Source organism: Diplotaxodon limnothrissa, linkage group LG11, assembly GCF_057381915.1.
Source record: "Diplotaxodon limnothrissa isolate DT_005_m linkage group LG11, D_limnothrissa_male_GT1.1, whole genome shotgun sequence".
Lineage (NCBI taxonomy): Eukaryota > Metazoa > Chordata > Actinopteri > Cichliformes > Cichlidae > Diplotaxodon > Diplotaxodon limnothrissa.
The window spans coordinates 32,735,975-32,754,383 of record NC_140606.1 but is presented as its reverse complement, the minus strand read 5'-3'; the positions used below and the strand labels follow the sequence as shown (position 1 = coordinate 32,754,383).

The window sequence follows — 18,409 nt, the reverse complement described above, 5'->3', positions numbered from 1 at the left end:
GTCACTAAAATCAGTCAGTCGATATGTTCTCCATTGTTCTCTTTCTCTTTTTTGTGTGGATGTGTGGACTACCAAGGATGATACAGAGAATTAAACGACTAATAAATCATCATATCCAGTGCAATTATAGTATAACTTACATGTTTTTTTGCAGAGTGCTGTAAGATGTTAATATGCCAACTGTGTGAAAAATAATTGGATTGCTTTTTTACTTAAGAGTGGTCTTTCTGACTAGCTGATGATTCTAAATTGAGGAGTCACTCTATGTTTTCCTCTGTTTTTAACAACAACTACTAACAAGTTAAAATGATCAAATTAAAGGCCAGTTTAACCAAAGCAGCTGGCTGAAATATGCCAAAAAACAAAGCAGAGGGAAATTGCAGAGTAGCATGATAATGCTTTGTGAGCTGTACATAAAAACTACAGTTTATTAGGTAGACCTTGCTCGTACAGGGTTGGACACTGTTTTCTCTAAGCATAGATTCAACAAGGTGTTGGAAACATTCCTGGACATGCAAAGGAACAATAGGAAGGCTGTTGCCTTTAAATGATTCTAAATAGATTGTAAGGGGTCCAAGGTGCACCAAGAACATATGCTCAAGAAAGTGACACCACCATCAGCAGCCTCAAATGTTAATATTAGACAGGATGATGGTGGTTGTGGTGTAATGGTACTTTTAAGGTTTCATGTTGTTTATGCCAAATTCTGACCCTGTCATGGTCCTGCATCATTGCCTATTATTTTGAACTAATTTACTGTGTCATTTCTGTTTATTGATAAATATGTTCTGTTTCATTCTTAGTTTGCTTATTGTTGAAGTTTCCATCTTGTGTATTTCTTTGTTCTTTTGAGCCTCAAACCATTATTTCCAAATTATATTAGAGTTTATTTTTTGTCCTCAGTATTTCTTGTAACATCTTGTCATCTCCCCTATGTTTGGTTATGGTTCTCACTTTCTGTTTTATTTTGGTTGTTCCTTGTTTCTAGTGTCTTTTGTTGGGTTAATTCCCCTCATGTCTCATTGTCTTTCATTATTAACACCTGCGTCTCATAACCCAGCTGTGTTCACTTTCCTTAACTGCTCTCTTTTTGCTAATTTTTTGTCTGCACTTAACCTGCACTTGTGTGCTCCCTGTAAACTCTGGATTCTATTTTCCCTTGCAGATTTTGTATTTTTTTGGACTTTTTCAACTACCTTATCAAATGTCACTATTTGGGTCCCAATTCCACACTTCATGATAGCTGTTAGTTTAACTTCCTGTTACCTTCCTGCATTCTGACCATCCTCCTCTGACATTAAAAAGGAATCTTTGTCCAGAGAACTGCAGCTCACTGGATATTTTCTTCTTTTTTGGACCTTTCTCTATAAACCCTAGAGATGGTTGTGTGGGAAAGTCCCAGTAGATAAGAATTTTCTTAGATATTTAGACCAGCGCATCTGGGATAAACAAAAATGCCATGTTCTTCCCAATTATGATGCTCAGCTTCAGCAGGCATCGTGGCCATGTGCATTGAGTCACTGCCATGTGATTGGCTGATTGGATTATGAGCAGTGAACAGGTGTACCCACTCATTAGTGTGTAATGCACTAGTGAGTGTACAGCACATTACACATAGAGATTTAAGCCAGATATTTATGTAGAATAGTCATAACAGCAGCTTTAATATCATATCAGTAAAGCAGAAACCATCAATATTCACCCACTGTTTTGTTTGCACTTTTTTGTTTAATTGGGGAAAAACTGTTCTGTTCTCCTCACTTCCTTAAGGGACTGAAACATAATAAGGATTTGGAATAAGGTTAACAATAGTTGTTGTTTTTTTTAAAGCAAGCTTAAGCCATGCTTTCCTTTATATTGTGTGTACATACCTAATGAGTGACAGTCACATTTGGCAATTACATAAAATGCATATATTGGCAAAGTAGGACAAACAGAGAAATCAAGAGAGAGGAAGACAGCCAGCAGCAAAAGAGAGTGAACACAGAAAGATAATTTTAAAGAAACACCCCGAGAGAGAGGAACAGCTCCTCCTCTCAAATATAATTTGACATGTACAGCATCTTAAATATCAGACAATTTCCCAGAAGTTCAGCGATCTTTTGTGTTGACCTTTCTCTTGGAGACTTAAACACATCAATACAAAATACTCTTGAACTATGAGTCTTATGGATATTCTCTTGTCATGTTAATAATGTGAGACGTTGAGATCCACCTTTTAAAAAAAACTGAATTAAAAGCTTTTATGCAAGTAAAAACAAACAAACAAACAAACAAAAAGCAGCAAACAGAAAAGCTTCAAAAGATCCCTTACCTTGACTCTGCTGCTATCTGTCTTGCTAATTTTAAGACGCTGTTAAATAAACAACTGTGTTCTACTCTTCTTTAATGTGCACATTTTAGTGCAAATAGAACTTAGCTTCTTTAAAAGTGACTCACTAATATGAAAAAAAAAGTATTACATGCTCCTCCAAGAAGTTAAGTCTTCAGCCACTGAGTTTAATGAAGCTTTTTTTAAGCAACCAGCTAAAAAGGTTGTTTTTCTTAGTTCCTGGAAAGCTGACCTTTTGAAAATTCACGACTTCCAACCAGTAGTAATGATTAAGTGTCTGAGTAAAGAAAAAGGAAAGATACACACTGACACAGAACAGCAGAGAACATTTAGGAGCTCAGATTACACCCAGATGTGTCTGGCTCTTTGAAAAATTCTGTGGAGACATGGAAAAAGATGCTGTTAATATGAATGCACAATATGTTCCTACGCTCTGCTTTTGCTCTCGAGGCAGGCCACAGACACTCATATTCAAAAATGTTTTCTAATAAAGGATAGGTGGGGGAGGAGACTACCTGTAGTATAATTATGTTAACCCCTTAATGTCTAGTGTATCGTGTTTAATACATTAGTTTTGGTGGGCTTTTGAGACGTCTGCATCATTAGTGTAATTAAAAAAATTGTACAATACAATTTTATTCAATAAACAGAAAAAAAGAAGCTAAGTGTAGTGAATATGGTGCAAATTCATGTTCTCAATTATTATATACTTTGTATATTTGCCTTCCAAAGAACTTTTTGTGTGACAATATCTCCATCAAATGTTATAACACAACCCACGAATAAGGTGCAAGTACCCTGTACTTACATGCATTTTCCAGGCAAAAACTCAGGTTTTTGCAGGAAACAGTGAAACAATTACACTGTAAAACCTACAATAAAGGCGCAAATACCCTACTTGCATGCAATTTGCGAGCAACAAGGTGCAAGTAACCTGTACTTATGTGCGATTTGCAGGCCACAAATCAGGTTTTTGCAAGACACAATGAAACAAGTACACTGTAAGTACCCTGTTCTTTCTGGGGTGTGGGACGTGTTCGAGAGCGACTAAGGTGCATGAAATTTGCAGGCAACAAGGCGCTAGTACAACGTACTTATGTGTAATTTGCAGGCAACAATTGAGGTTTTTGCAGGATACAATTACGCTGTAAGTAACATGCATTTTCTGGGGTTCAGGCCTTACTACGGAGTCACTTAATCTTGTCTAATTTCCAGGTATTTTACAGGGAAAGAGTGTGAGGTTGAGCATTTTTATAAATCTTACTTTATGTGCATTTTTTGTGATTTTGCCTGCAGCTTGGTTGGCAGTGATGAAGCCCAAATCGGGCAGGCCGCTGTTACCGTTGCTCTTAGTTTAATTCTGCAAGTACACAGTTAGATTTCACACCTACATCTCTGAGGGCCATGCATCTTTAGACTGTCTAGATTAGGAGAAAAAAAAAGGTGAAGGTCAGATTGAGTGCAGAGATGTAGACACGTAACCAGGGTAAAAGTCATTATACAGAAATAGGAGAGGGATGTTAGTATCCCAGATGCGACCTCGTCTGACCATGGGAAGTGGAATGACAAGAGGTTGTGACCAGCCCGTCCACCAACAAGGGAAGGCCAAGTCTTAACCACGGCCTCTCCCCAAAGTTTTTACCAATTAGATGAACCCACAATTCAATATATAATCCTGTGTAATGATAAGTTAGGTTTTCACTTTCAGGAAGTCGGCTACAGCTAACTGCTTGTAGACTGTGGTTTTCTGCCAGAGGGGGAATCCATGTACATGTTTAAGTATTTATCTGCTTGAGGCAAATAAATACTTAAAGACTGAATTGAGACTACCTCCCACTTTTATCTCAGAAAAAAAAAGAATCCTCAACAAGAGATGCAAATTGTACTTTAAATTATTTTAAATATCATAGCAGCCTAAGTAACTACTGCTTAAGTAATTTTCTGCATAATTTCACTATTCAACTGACTTCATATATTACCTATAAAACAGTAATAATCACTTTTCTCCATTTACTATTGGAAATTATACTTTGTTACGTACAGTCAAACTTTGGAGAGCATAGGCATCATCTGAGCATATAAACAATACTTACACTCAGAACAACCATGGAATTCACAAGTATTTTTCTTTTCAACTTGGAAAATGTCTTTTACTTTGTGACTAAATGTCCAAATCTTTCCTCTGACTGTCAGCATATTTTTGCAGAATCTCCCCAATTAGTAGAAAAGCAGACCAAAACTTTCTCAAGTGATTCCCAACTGTACGGACAAAAACTTAAGATTAAAAATAAATCTTTTTCATTATCATTTGGAGACCCAAAAAGTACAATGTGCAAGGCTAAATCATATATTTTATTTTGGCTTTTACAAACAAGCCATTACTACTACACTTACTGGCCACTTCATTAGGTTTACCTTGCTAGTACCTTGCTGGGCCCCCTTTTTCCTTCAGAACTGCCTTAATGATTCGTAGTATAGTTTTAACATGGAAACATTCCTCAGATATTTGTTCACCATATTGACATGATGGTATTACACAATTGCTGCAGACTTGTCATCTCCACATCCATGATGCAAATATCCAATTCCACTACATCCAAAAGGTGCTTTATTGGATTGGACTTGGTGGATGTCATTTAAATTCAATTCAATTCAATTTTATTTATACAACACAAATCACAACAACAGTCACCTCAAGGCGCTTTATATTGAAAGATTTAAATATAACACCATAATTCTTAGCGCTTCACATAATATGAACCCAATAAGATAGTGTGGATAGTATGTGGTTTAAACTGGGACTTAAGCCTTGTTATTAGATGGAACATAACATGTAATAATAAATATTGCATATTCTTATGATAATATTTAAAATATATATGTATATTTTTGTACATCAATCCAATACAGCAAAGAGAAGATTAACACATTCAGATCTGTGAGGGTCACTGGATTTGTGACTGGTTAAATCCATAAAACAGATCCAGCCTGTGTAAATATTATTTGTCATATGGTATTAAAAAAAAACACTTCAAAAACCTTAGAAACACTGCTCTGATGTATTGTAATGCATGATTATATATAAGGTCCAATTACTTATTTATTTTTTTAATCAAGCAAAGACGTGCCCACAGTTTTAGCACTGTACTCTCAGGGGAAACATTTTAGACCATTAGCTAAGGAAAACCACACTTAACTGAAAACTGATAAAGCTACTGTTCTGTTTTATGGTATATTCAGATTATGCCACGTAATAATCAGGAGGAAAACAACTCTGAGAGATTAATTATTGTTTTAGATCTTCTACACTCTTTATTCTTGTGGGGTGCAAAGTGACCTTCAACAACAACGGCTACGCTGCTAATAGGAAATGACATCATCTGACTGGTGGCTTTCATAAAAAACAAAATAAAATAATAAAATTGTTGTGCTGAGTAGAGAAAGCTGGGTTTACTGAAACAGTGTCTCAGATGTGGACCAAAGGTTCCTAATTTTACATTTTTGGAAGTCCCCATATTAGAGAAGAGGATTAGGGCCACTGCATGTGGTAAAGCTGTATTTGGGTGAACACCTTTCAATTTTATTCTGATTTTTTTTTTTTTAAATGTTTGCTGTTGTCCAATCCAAGAAGCTTAACTGTTTTTTCCTCTTTCGAAAAAAGAGTGAAGTAACATAGCCTTAGGAACCCGTTTTGCTTCTGTTAACTGCTAAAGCAAATATTCATACAAATCTATTGTGTTTATTCAAATCTGCACGCTCTTATGTCTGCCTTAAGACTATCACTGTGAAACTATACTCTAGTTTCTCTATAGCCCACTTCTTTGTATGTTTCTCACTTCCTTGTGAAGTACCAGGCTCATCAAGTAGATTACTGCCAATAAAAGCGGCCGCTGTTTCCATAGAAACTTGCCAGCAACCTGTATTGCTACCACTCACCACTACTGCATCCTGGTTCCTGCTATCAAACTCGATGTCTTTTTCACTTCAGGGATAAAAAGAACATTTAGTCTCTCAGAAGCATTTATGGGGGCATGATAGTTTTTGATGTAACGCTTTCAGAGGTTTTTCTGAAGTATCTTTTAAGCAAATAAAATGTTGAAATATCTCATGGAGCAAAGACTAATCAAAATGAAAAAGGATGGCTGCATGAGATGTTTTATACTCTAATATTTTGGTTCCATAGCATTCACTATCAGACACAGCTTTTAAGAACTCCGGAAAATCATTTGGTGCCATTCTTTATTTAAATTTGTCTTTTAACTAGTGGGTGCGGTTTTAATCTATTTCTAAACACAGGCACAGTTGCAGTGTAGGTAAGTGTGAGTCTGATTGGATCTGTGATTCAGAGATGCCCAAATGTACTTTTGATTCAACCAACAATCTGTGATAGGATTTGCCCACATGATTATTCTGGAGATTTCTGTGCTCCCACCAGATGCCCTTTTCCTCTGACACATAAGCAGGGTTGACTCACTGTTTAATGTAAAACCACAAAGGGCAGTACTACTGGATCAAGTGCTTTGATAAATCAAAGCATTCTTAGACAGTACTTTCTAAACTACTTTCTTGAGCTTTTGTTGCTGTTTTTGACCTTACAATAATACATTTTTCTATTGATTTCTTATGAATTGGAAACAGCTTTTAAAGTATGATTTGAAAAATCTACATCTCCTTACTTCTCTTTTTTATTCTTAATTATTTTGTAGTAGCTGTGGTATTTTAATAGTTCACAGGTAAAAAGACACACATAAGGAGGAAGGTCCAGAATTAAAAGTTGAATGTTTTCACACAAAAATCCAAGAAAAACATGAAATCAACCTTATAAGAGTTCTGCAAAGAAAACAGAAAGGGGAAGAAACTTTGAATGTGGCGTGGGTGTTTGTGCCAGATGGGTTGGTTTGACTTTTTCAGAAACTGCTGATACAGTTGAACCTTATTTCTCTAGGGGTTTACAGAGAATGGTGTTGTCTTGCTGTTGTCAGAGGAGAATGGTTAGACTGCTCAAAGCTGAAAGGAAGGTAACATTAACTCAAGTAACCACTCGTTACAGCCAAGGTATACAGACGAACATAGTTAAATACACAATAAAGCAGAGTGACACTGGGTTCCCTGTTCTCAGCTAAACCCAAAAACTGAGGCAACAAATTTGACAGGCTCAGTAGAATTAGATGTTATTTCAAATTTGCTTATTACCCGACTATTGTCTATCCCTTTATGACCACAGTGTGCCCATATACGCTATGATGAATTAAGGCCTTCCTTTGAAGGTAAAAGGAAATACAACGGGTAAACAAGAGGTGCACAAAACTGTACTACTGAATAATAACCAAGCATTAACCAAGCAAGAAAGGAGAGGAAATGATGGACAGCAGTAATAAGAATTCAAAAGCTTGACAAATATGTTTATAGCAGTAGGAACGGATTTTATTAAAAACTGAAATGTTTGCTGCTGTCATTGTGTTTTTTTTTTTTTTTAATCTTTTACCACAGGGAGCATTTTAATTGTACATGTTAAAACATAAATTTTCATAACAAAAACAACAATGTACTCTGACAAAGCTCTCATTTGTTGGCTCATCCCTTTTATTTGTCCCTCAGAGCCCTCCAGGTTCCATTTCAACAGACCAGAGAACTATATCAGCATGTACCACCAGGAAGGGAGTGACACCCTTTACGTAGGCGGCAAGGCAATGCTCTACATGTTGACGTTCACATACAGAGGGGTTCGCGACCTGCAGGTACTGTTTGCTTTTAGCTGATTTTTCTGACTTATACCCAGGTGATTAAATAAAGTGGTTCTTTTAGGATGGTGTATTATTATGTATATTTTATTTATCTATTTTATTTTAGATATGGAACTGTAAAGTAAATATAAATGATAAGACAAACTGCCACATAAATACTTCCAAACCTTGACCCTGTCCACCACCTTCATAAGCAACTTCAGCAACTGAGTTTGGACGTGATGTCATTAAAAGTTGTATGACTCACAGCAGAATATTGATCTAAGTAGAGATTTAATTAGGGAGACTGATTCTAAATACCTCTATCCAGACCTTTAAGCCAAATGAAGAATCATTTTTTTTCCACAGCCAAAAATTAGAGACATTCTGCACCAGTTAGTGGGCAGCCTCCAGGTGTGAACAGGGAAGTCAATGTTAGCACAGACCTGCCAGTCTACTCTGGATAGAATAGGAGTGTCATGGTCCTGGGCCATGTGGGCCCAGTATTCTTAGTTTTCATGTATTTTTGTATTTTGTTCTTTATTTAGGCCATGCTTCCTGGGTTGATCTGTTACGTTGTTCCTTATGTGTTTTCCCTTCGTGACTCTTACCCCCTGTGTGCCCCTCTGTGTATTTATGAGCCCTCGTCTCTCTTTGTGCTTTATTCTATGTTTTCCCCAGCCCGTTATGTCTGCGTTCTCCCCGTGCTCTCTCTCCTCCTGTTTGAACCTCTGTGTACTTCCTGCTTTACTTTGCCCATCTCCCATCAGTGTTACGTTCACTCCTGCCGTGTCTTGTTATGATTATCAGTGTCACCTGTGTTCCCCGTGTGCATCCACTTCCCCTGATCATCCCTCATGTGTATTTAGTCTCTGTGTTTCGTACAGTCTGTGTCGCGTCGTCTGTGTTCTCACCTCCATGTTTTCACGGTCAGTCCTTGCAGTGATCATCATAGTCTGAGTTTTCTTAGTTTGTCGCAGTGTTAGTTTTCCCAGTTTAGTTATAGTCTAGTCACGCCATCCCTGCTTTGTTTGTGCACTTTGTCTTCAGCCATAATAAAGGCTCGCTTTCTGTTAAGTTCACTCCCGTCTACTCACTTGTGTATGCACCTGGGTCCATCACACACACCACCGCACGGCCTGTCTCTGCAGACCGTGACAGTACGACGCGACCATGTCGGACCCAGCGACACAAGAGAGGGAGATCCTCCAGACGGTGGAGTCGCTATGTGGGAGATGGCTGCGGTGCTCCGGAGAGGAGGAACGGGAGGAGTTGGCCCGCCAAGTGGGAGTATGCGTGTCTGTGTTTCCCTGGCTATGGGAGGCACTACACCCGCTGATCACCGACCTTCTCGTCACCGCTCTCTAACTCCGTCCGCAGCCACGGCTGCCTAGTGCGCAGGCTATGCCGCCAGAGCCCTGCTGTTGTCCCGTTTCCCCGCTGCTTCGCGAGCCAGAAGCAGTTGCGGTTGGAACGGTGAGGCTCGCCACCGACACACCCTCCGCTCGCGCCCCGTCGGCTTCCGCGTCTTCACCGCGGTCTGGCCGCACGGCGTGGCACACGGAGACGACGGAGGCCATAGACTTTGGCGAGGAAGAGCGGCAGCAGGTGTTACGGGCTTATCGGGAGGACGAGCTCCGGTGGAAGCCCTGGCTCATCCCGGAGGAGGACCTCTCACCTGCTGCACAGCCTACCAGCCGCTCGCCGTCTCCAACCCGCTTAGACTTTACTTCGCCTGCCTCATTTCTGGCAAGGATGTGGGCGGACGACCGGGAGATCGCCGCTACATCACCCCCTGCATTGGTGCCATCAGCGCCCATCGCGCCAGCTACCAGAAGGGGGCGGCGCCGGCGCCGCCGTGGCACCGCATTAACTCCGGTGAGTGACTGCGTTTTCGTGCCTCACGTCCCCTCTATGAAGCAGAGTGAGATGAGCATTGATTTGCCGGGGCCGGACACTATGACTGAATCGTGTTCGGAGACTGACAGTACAGTGTTTAGTTGTTTAGAAAGACCTACTAAGGAAATCATGGAGTCCGGTCTCTGTGAGCAGCAGCAAGCAGCTTGCACCCACGTAGAGGAGGAGCTCCGGGGAAAGCCGTGGCCTACCCCCGATTGTCAGCACATCTTTCGGGGAACACGCCTGGCTCTCGGGGGCCCTCGGAGCCGCCAGGGTCTGCAGCCTCTCACAACTCAGTTAGCTCCCTCGCAGCCCTTCACAGCTCAGTTAGCTCCCTCGCAGCCACCCACAGCTCAGTTAGCTCCCTCGCAGCCACCCTCAGTTCAGTTAGCTCCCTCGCAGCCACCCTCAGTTCAGTTAGCTCCCTCGCAGCCACCCTCAGTTCAGTTAGCTCCCTCGCAGCCACCCTCAGTTCAGTTAGCTCCCTCGCAGCCACCCTCAGTTCAGTTAGCTCCCTCGCAGCCACCCTCAGTTCAGTCTCCAGTGCCGCCTGTAGCCCAGGCCCCAGTAGCTCCCGTAGCCCAGTCCCCGATAGCAGTACGGTCCGCTGGTCAGCTTAACATTCAGCCAGGGGTCTCAAATCTCTCTGGCTCTGCATCAGCTCCTGCTGGGAGCTCGGATGAGCTCATCCAGGACTCCGCGGCTCCCACGCCGCCACCTACCTCGTCAGCTGGAGGGTCCGAGGGGCCCGTTCAGCCTCCTGTCTCCGCTGGAGGGTCCGAGGGGCCCGTTCAGCCTCCTGTCTCCGCTGGAGGGTCCGAGGGGCCCGTTCAGCAACCTTCCTCGTCAGCTGGGGGTTCTGGAGAACCGCACCAGCCTCATGCCACGTCAGCTGGAGGGTCCGAGGGGCCCGTTCAGCCTCCTGTCTCAGCTGGAGGGTCCGAGGGGCCCGTTCAGCCTCCTGTCTCAGCTGGAGGGCCCGAGGAGCCCGTCCGGCCTCACGCCTCGTCTGCTGGAGGGCCCGAGGAGCCCGTCCAGCACCATGCCACATCAGCTGGAGGGCCCGAGGAGCCCATCCAGCCACCTTCTGCTACGCCTGGTCCAGCCTGCGCTTCGTCAGCTGCAGCTCCGGCCTGCGCTTCGTCAGCTGCAGCTCCGGCCTGCGCTTCGTCAGCTGCTCCTGCTCCGCCTGGTCCGGCTCCGGCTTCAGCCTCAGGGTCTTCGTCTGCTGCAGCCTCAGGGTCTTCGTCTGCTGCAGCCTCAGGGTCTTCGTCTGCTGCAGCCTCAGCCTGTGCTTCGTCTGGTCCCGCCTCAGCCTGTGCTTCGTCTGGTCCCGCCTCAGCCAGTACGCCTGACACTGGAGAGCCGCCGCCGCTGCCTTGCGCGCGGCCGGCCCCCTGAACTGCTTCGCCGCCGCCGCTGCCTTGCGCGCGGCCGGCCTCCGGAACGGTTGGACTGGACTTTTGTGTTGTCGCCTCTCGGGTTGGCCTTCGGGCCTCTTTGGACATTTGCCTTCCTGTTCTGGACTCTTTTGTGTATTTGTGGACTCAGTTTTGTTCTCGTGCTCCTTGTTTTTGGTTCGTTTTGTTCCCTCCGTCCTGGTCCCCCGCCTCCCGCCCTGGGTGGGGTGTTTTCTGTTTCGCTTGTGTTTTGTTTCTCGGGTTTGGGCTGTCGGGAGCCAGCCCTTTAGGGGGGGGGTGGTGTCATGGTCCTGGGCCATGTGGGCCCAGTATTCTTAGTTTTCATGTATTTTTGTATTTTGTTCTTTATTTAGGCCATGCTTCCTGGGTTGATCTGTTACGTTGTTCCTTATGTGTTTTCCCTTCGTGACTCTTACCCCCTGTGTGCCCCTCTGTGTATTTATGAGCCCTCGTCTCTCTTTGTGCTTTATTCTATGTTTTCCCCAGCCCGTTATGTCTGCGTTCTCCCCGTGCTCTCTCTCCTCCTGTTTGAACCTCTGTGTACTTCCTGCTTTACTTTGCCCATCTCCCATCAGTGTTACGTTCACTCCTGCCGTGTCTTGTTATGATTATCAGTGTCACCTGTGTTCCCCGTGTGCATCCACTTCCCCTGATCATCCCTCATGTGTATTTAGTCTCTGTGTTTCGTACAGTCTGTGTCGCGTCGTCTGTGTTCTCACCTCCATGTTTTCACGGTCAGTCCTTGCAGTGATCATCATAGTCTGAGTTTTCTTAGTTTGTCGCAGTGTTAGTTTTCCCAGTTTAGTTATAGTCTAGTCACGCCATCCCTGCTTTGTTTGTGCACTTTGTCTTCAGCCATAATAAAGGCTCGCTTTCTGTTAAGTTCACTCCCGTCTACTCACTTGTGTATGCACCTGGGTCCATCACACACACCACCGCACGGCCTGTCTCTGCAGACCGTGACAAGGAGTGAGCTATTAAAATTTGTTTAGTCACTTTGGAACATTTTCTTTACACATCTACTCTAGCAGATAGTGAGCTTAACTTTGCATAAAGACTCAAGAAGTGGAAAACAGGGGTGTCTGACCTTTTTTATGATAAATTCTTAATGGACAACTGTGTATTTATTCTTAAAATCCCTGGTTTCAATTTTTTGGAATGAATGAAGGTCTAATTAATGAACTGCTTTACCAAAGTTGTCAGGAGGTGGACATTATTGCATGGTATTATTTTATAAGGTAGCATATGAGATTTGTTGAAGAAATCTGTTTGTGGTACTAGTAAGCATTACATGATGTGTTTATTGTGTTTCTTGGAAAATGAACTGTATTTGGCACTGGGAATTAAATGTAACCAGAATTCCTATACCTGCTGAAAATAGACACCCTGTAAATGCATTTTAATTCACAAAAGTCTCTTGCTTTTGAAAGTATGGCTAACCCTCTTACTGTTTGATATGAGCTGTGGGATGAAAACAAATATAGCTGCTATCCTGCTGTGAGGACGACACAGAGCCAAAGAGGGCAGAGAGAGAGAGAGATCACTAATCTGCTGCTGGCCCATTAAAGCAAATCTAGTCAAGACCAAGGCAGTTAGGTCAGGCATACATTCATTTCTTTCTATGAGGATAGAAAACATAATTCACTGAGCTAATAAGGTGAGGATACTGTAGGCACGAGATTACACTGTGTGCACTACAGCATAAACACTGACTAGCCAAGCAAATTGAAATTGACTGTAAACTCAAATAGTTTGCTAAAAATAAATATGTCCTACTTTTTGGAATGATCGAAGGCTTATTTGGTGGTTGTGACTCAGAGAGAGGTGATGTATTTGGCAATTAGGAGATGCTTTCAAGTGAAATGGTGTGTTTCTACGTTTATTTTCACAGTAAGTGACAGTTTGACAGGATGAGTTACATGCAGTGCAGCTTAGAGGAGTTGTCATGTCAGTGTGTGGAGAGAGAGAAGAGAGGACCCAAATGCAGGCTGGTGAAGGATGCGGACGGTGTTTATTACAAACACGAGAAAAACAGAACATAAGACACTGAGTGAGTGAGTGAGTGAGTGAGTGAGTGGTGAGTGAGTGAGTGAGATGAGCTGACCTGGAAGCACGCAAGAGATTGACGATGACAAGACAATGAACAGAGGGAAACTGAGGGCTTAAATACACTGATGATAAAAAACAGGTGAGAACACAGCTGAACTAAGTCTGACTAATAACACAGGAAGCAGAAATGAACATAATGCACACAGACAAAAACCTAACACAATAAAACAGGAAACAGGGATGGAAAACTAAATGGTGACAAAGAGTATAGACAGAAGAAAATAAATGCCTAAGAGCATTATACATCAAATCTTAATATCACTGACACAGAATGAAACAGTGAGGGATTGTTTATTGAGATTCAACACTTGTAGAGTCAGACATTTGTGGTAAAAGGTCAAAAAACCCAGTTATTTACTTTGCAATGAAGAACCAAAGCTTGTTTGACAGATACAATGCACAAGCATTTTTTTCAAAAGGATAATTTTGCTATGCAACTTAACACTGCTCATTCGTGGAAGGACTGTCCCAGGTAAGAGTGGAGGAATTACACTACACAGTCGACCTCCGCACTATTCCTGGATTCTTCTGTAGAGCGTAACTCCAAATTAGTCAGGGAATATTCAACAATCACCATGCATACCGGGAGTTGACTGTTGGTCATTTGTCCAATAAGGTTAGTATGACTTACAATGTACAGTAAGTGTAGCGATTGTAAATTGTTTAAATTAATGCATATAAAATATGCACTGGTATCGTTTTAGATGGTCCACAACTTGCCAATTCAAAGCAGAGAATTGAGCTAAAACATTTTCATTGTTGTAAAACAGTGTACTTTACCCTGAGAATGTTCCTTTCAAATTCATGGCCATTTCTGTAGGGCTGTTGAAGGATATTCTGTGAAAATGTGGAAGCAAGGTAAGGAAGACGAGGACTCCAAAGTGAAGCTGTCAAGTAATAAAGTGACTCTTGAAGGCACTGAAAAGCCGTAGTGTCATATAATATTGTGTGTATTGTATTTTAGAAGCTCCAGCCAGCTCAGTGCATGCTGAAACAGAGAATATTGAAGTAAGTTGGCACAAACTAAACAATCACTCCTCCCACAGATCCCAGCGGTATCGGATCAGACTGCAATTGATACCTGCAAGGCAAAGGCTGCACCACTCGAGGTAGAAAGTCCTCTTCACCGTCAGCACCTCCATCACTTCAGCAACACCCCTCATCCATAATTGATATCATCCTCTTTCTTATTACCATCATCATTATTATCATCCGCAGCAAGGTTTGTGTCCAATGTCAGAATGTTCACGTCTGACTTTTCAATTCAATTATTCACATAAAGCTTATGTTAAATCTTAAGAACTTAAGACACCAAATAATTCAAATGAGCATTGTAAAAACATGCACTAACAAACAACAGCATAGAAAATGATAATCCATGCAGATGAGATAAAATTACACAGGAGACACTGTCACCTCGATAAACAAACACTGTGCAGCTGAGTGAGCAGTGGATAATTACATTGAATAATTTGTGACTCCACAGAGAAAATGAGAGAAAAGCAGTATTAAAACAAAAAAGTGGCAAGATAAATCTTCAATTGAGAGTTTAAATACTCTGAGAATAAGACACAATACGTTCCATTAAATACTGAGGGTCAAAATCTGCATTTGTTAAGTAAAGGAAATAAGGGGATTATAAACCTTAAGTTGAATACTTACACCACCTACACCTACCAGCTTTCATTATGCAGGCAATGTAAAGGTCAACGTATAGTTTGGGACGGTCAAAGAGGTCTAGAGAGAGGCACCCACCAGCTCGGTGAAAACCCATTGCAACTGGTTGCAGGAGGTAACTGGCAGTCTCTGTGAAATCAACTGCTAAAGCCCCATTCACACAGGCCTATAAACCAATCAGTGACCCACTTTAAGCAATCACTAGGGAAAAGCGTGTATTACATAGGTGGTTGGTGATTGGTTGGTAGGGGTTGCTGGCAGTTGCTAGTTTAAAACTTGTCACAACGAGATATAAATTGTTGCACCAAAAATGTCCTTGCACTAGCTTTGTGCAGTAGCAGATTGCTGCAGATGCCCTTACTATAGATGGGAGAAGTTTACATGTCTGCAAACACTGCCAAATTACTCACCAGGTTCCAGTGAAACTGTGAAAAGTGTGACTCAAGCTAGAGATCTACTGGCTTCAAAAAGTTTTTGAAACGTGTTGGTTGCAGTGGCAAGGCACACTGTTAAGTTTGAAGGCAAATGTGCTCCACTTCTGATTTCTGTAGTGAAGCTGTAAGTGAAACTTAAAGAAGCTTCACTATAGCCCAGAAAATAAATGGCCAATATTTACAGACGAGTCAGTGTTTTCCATGCAAACCATTTGTGACCCCAGCAATCTGCTAACAACCAAAGAAATCACAACAAGCGCTTTGGTTCAGCACCTCTTACATTCTTTCCCTAGATGAGATAAATAGAAGGTAAATTACAAATTCTATAGTGATTACTCTGTGCAAAAATGCACTTCTGAATGTATCTGATGGTAACATTTAGTCAGCCTAGAATTCTACTAAAGCAAAAAATTACCCTTCATATCACAAGGCAAAAACCGATAACAAAAAGATGTAGCTGAAGTTATGGCACAGAAGAAAGGGCAACCAGAGCTAAAGCTTACAGAAAGTCTGATAATGACAGATGGTGGAGAATGAAATACCCTGAGTCATGCAGCAAAACCTTGTCCCATGAAGGACAAGAGGCCAAATTTTCAGTAATTCACAACCACTGAGTGTGTGAAAAACAAGTGAGATGAAGGTTGAAAGTTATCCGTAGGTAGCAGACTGAGTGTAATTTCACAGACTGATCGCATATCCGAGAAGGTTTTAAAGAGTCTGTCCACTTCAACATCAGTCATCAGCACAGTCATTTTACAAAAGCTATGCACAATAAATACACACAACAACAGAAACAAACCATATTGAACACAACAAGAAGAAACTAAAACTCTTTTTTGACACTGTTCTGAATGGGACAGCTACAAAGAAATTTTCTGCATGTTGAAATGTTCTGATTTTAAACTTGAATCTACCAAACCCAAGGACAGCCACTCATTCCATAAAGTAGTTTAATGATGTGGTTTGTGCCTCTGGAGGAGCTTTGTTAGTTCTGAAGAAATGACTCACTTCCCATCAGTTAGTATAGCATGGCTTGGGGACTCTGATATGTGAAGAATGGTTGGTAGTTTACTCAAAAGTACCTCTTGCTTGCTTCTTGAGGAACAAAAACTTGCTTGTTCCTCCGCCAGATAGCTTATAGCATTTCAGGCATGTAACTTGACATTTAAACTCACTTACTTTGACTTCACTCCTGCATTTTAGCCTGAACAACTGAAAATCACTGCCGAAAGTAGAACAGAAGAATAGAAACTTGCATACGCTCAGTGAAAACCAAACATAAATAAATAAATAAATGTCAGCCCACACTATTGCCTACCCAACCACCTACATATCCACCTACTCACACTCACACAAGCTCTGGCCCCAGTCTTTGGATTTTGCGATGCACCTTCACTGTCTCCAGAGACCCATTTGGATTTGTGATAGATTGCTTACGAAAAAAATACACATCTCATTTTTTATTAAACGCACATTCCAACAAACATCTATTAATTGTGAGGATACTAGGAATATATTTTCATCTTCCATCTAGCAGTGGATTTGGGATAGGAGTCTGTTTTTTGTGCTTAGTAAATAAGTCATGCATATGGAATATTGCAGTGATGTACTGCAGGTTTAAGCCTCCTGAGTGCTGTCTGCCAAAAATGTTTGGCGCATGAATGGCTTCCAATTTTTCTTAAATCTCTTTTGGTAATCCACTCTTTCTCTCATAATCTGCCGTGTGTTGTGCTCTTGCTTTGTCTCTCAAGCCCTCTATTCCACATTGGGCTCTTTCCCTGTTTGCTTTTTCAGTCCCTTGGTGTGTTTTTTTGTTGTCTTTCTCCCTTTGTGCTGTACCTTTCTCTCTAATCTCTTTTTCACATACTCTCCTCTGTTTTCCCTTTCTCATTTTAATCTGTAATCCCTCTACCTATCTGCACTTCTTCCCATTTTCATCTTGCTTCTGAATCATTTTCTGCCTTTGTCTATGTCTGTTTATCTCACTCATGTGCCTTTTTCTCTAACAGCTGGAGTGTGATAATTTCATCACAGTCATTCAGAAAGTAAATGACACATTCATAGTATGTGGGACAAATGCTGGAAACCCCAGGTGCTGGATGCTGGTAAGAGATTTCTTTAAGTACGTGTGCTTCCCTTTGTAGTGATGTGAGTGCTTCACTTAGAGTCTAAGTAATCCATGGATCAATTGTAATTAGAATTTATTTATCTTCTTTCTTATTTCCTTAGTTGGTTAGATAAGGGCTGGGAGTTTTTCTTTCCACAGAGGGCATTTTCACTTCGTGATGAATATGTTACCCCATGGCTAAGTTGAAATGTTCTAAACTCTGTGTTGTAGTAGAAAGATAAGTGGGTGCTGGGTGTAATACATTTAGACACAAAATGAAATGAATAGAGTTTAAAAGCTACACCTCCACTGGGCTTGATTGTCTTTGCCTTCTTTCTGCAGGTTAATGACACAGTGCTGACTGATGTACAGGGTGCTGGGCAGATATCTTCAGCCTCTCACATATCACCGCAATTCCCTTCCCATAGGGCCATCAGCTTGCCTGCAGGTAACACAAAAAAGACCTGCAGTAGTGTAAGTTCATGTGTATATGATAGAAAAGAATACTGTTTTGATACTAGCAAATGAAGGCACTGCAATAAAATATGCCTGACAAAGCAGACTCAGTAGACCCAACAGATCTCAGCTATAGGCAACATACAGCATACTGGCGTCCAATGTGGCTTAAGTGTTCAAACCAAAGGAGAGTTTGTGGTAGTTTTTGATGGTTTGATCTGAAGAGAATGACCCTCATCCACACCAGCAAC

General features: G+C 41.6%; 1 protein-coding gene across 1 annotated transcript in view; it reads left to right on the top strand.

The window, feature by feature from the left end:
* The window catches only part of LOC146623283 (semaphorin-7A), a 43,776-nt gene that overhangs the window by 2,162 nt on the left and 23,205 nt on the right, over nucleotides 1-18,409 (top strand). The window contains exons 2-5 of the mRNA XM_085366642.1: nucleotides 7,931-8,070; nucleotides 14,531-14,593; nucleotides 17,605-17,700; nucleotides 18,045-18,150. Coding sequence (XP_085222768.1) covers nucleotides 7,931-8,070; nucleotides 14,531-14,593; nucleotides 17,605-17,700; nucleotides 18,045-18,150 — 405 coding nt within the window. The remainder of the gene's footprint in view (nucleotides 1-7,930; nucleotides 8,071-14,530; nucleotides 14,594-17,604; nucleotides 17,701-18,044; nucleotides 18,151-18,409) is intronic.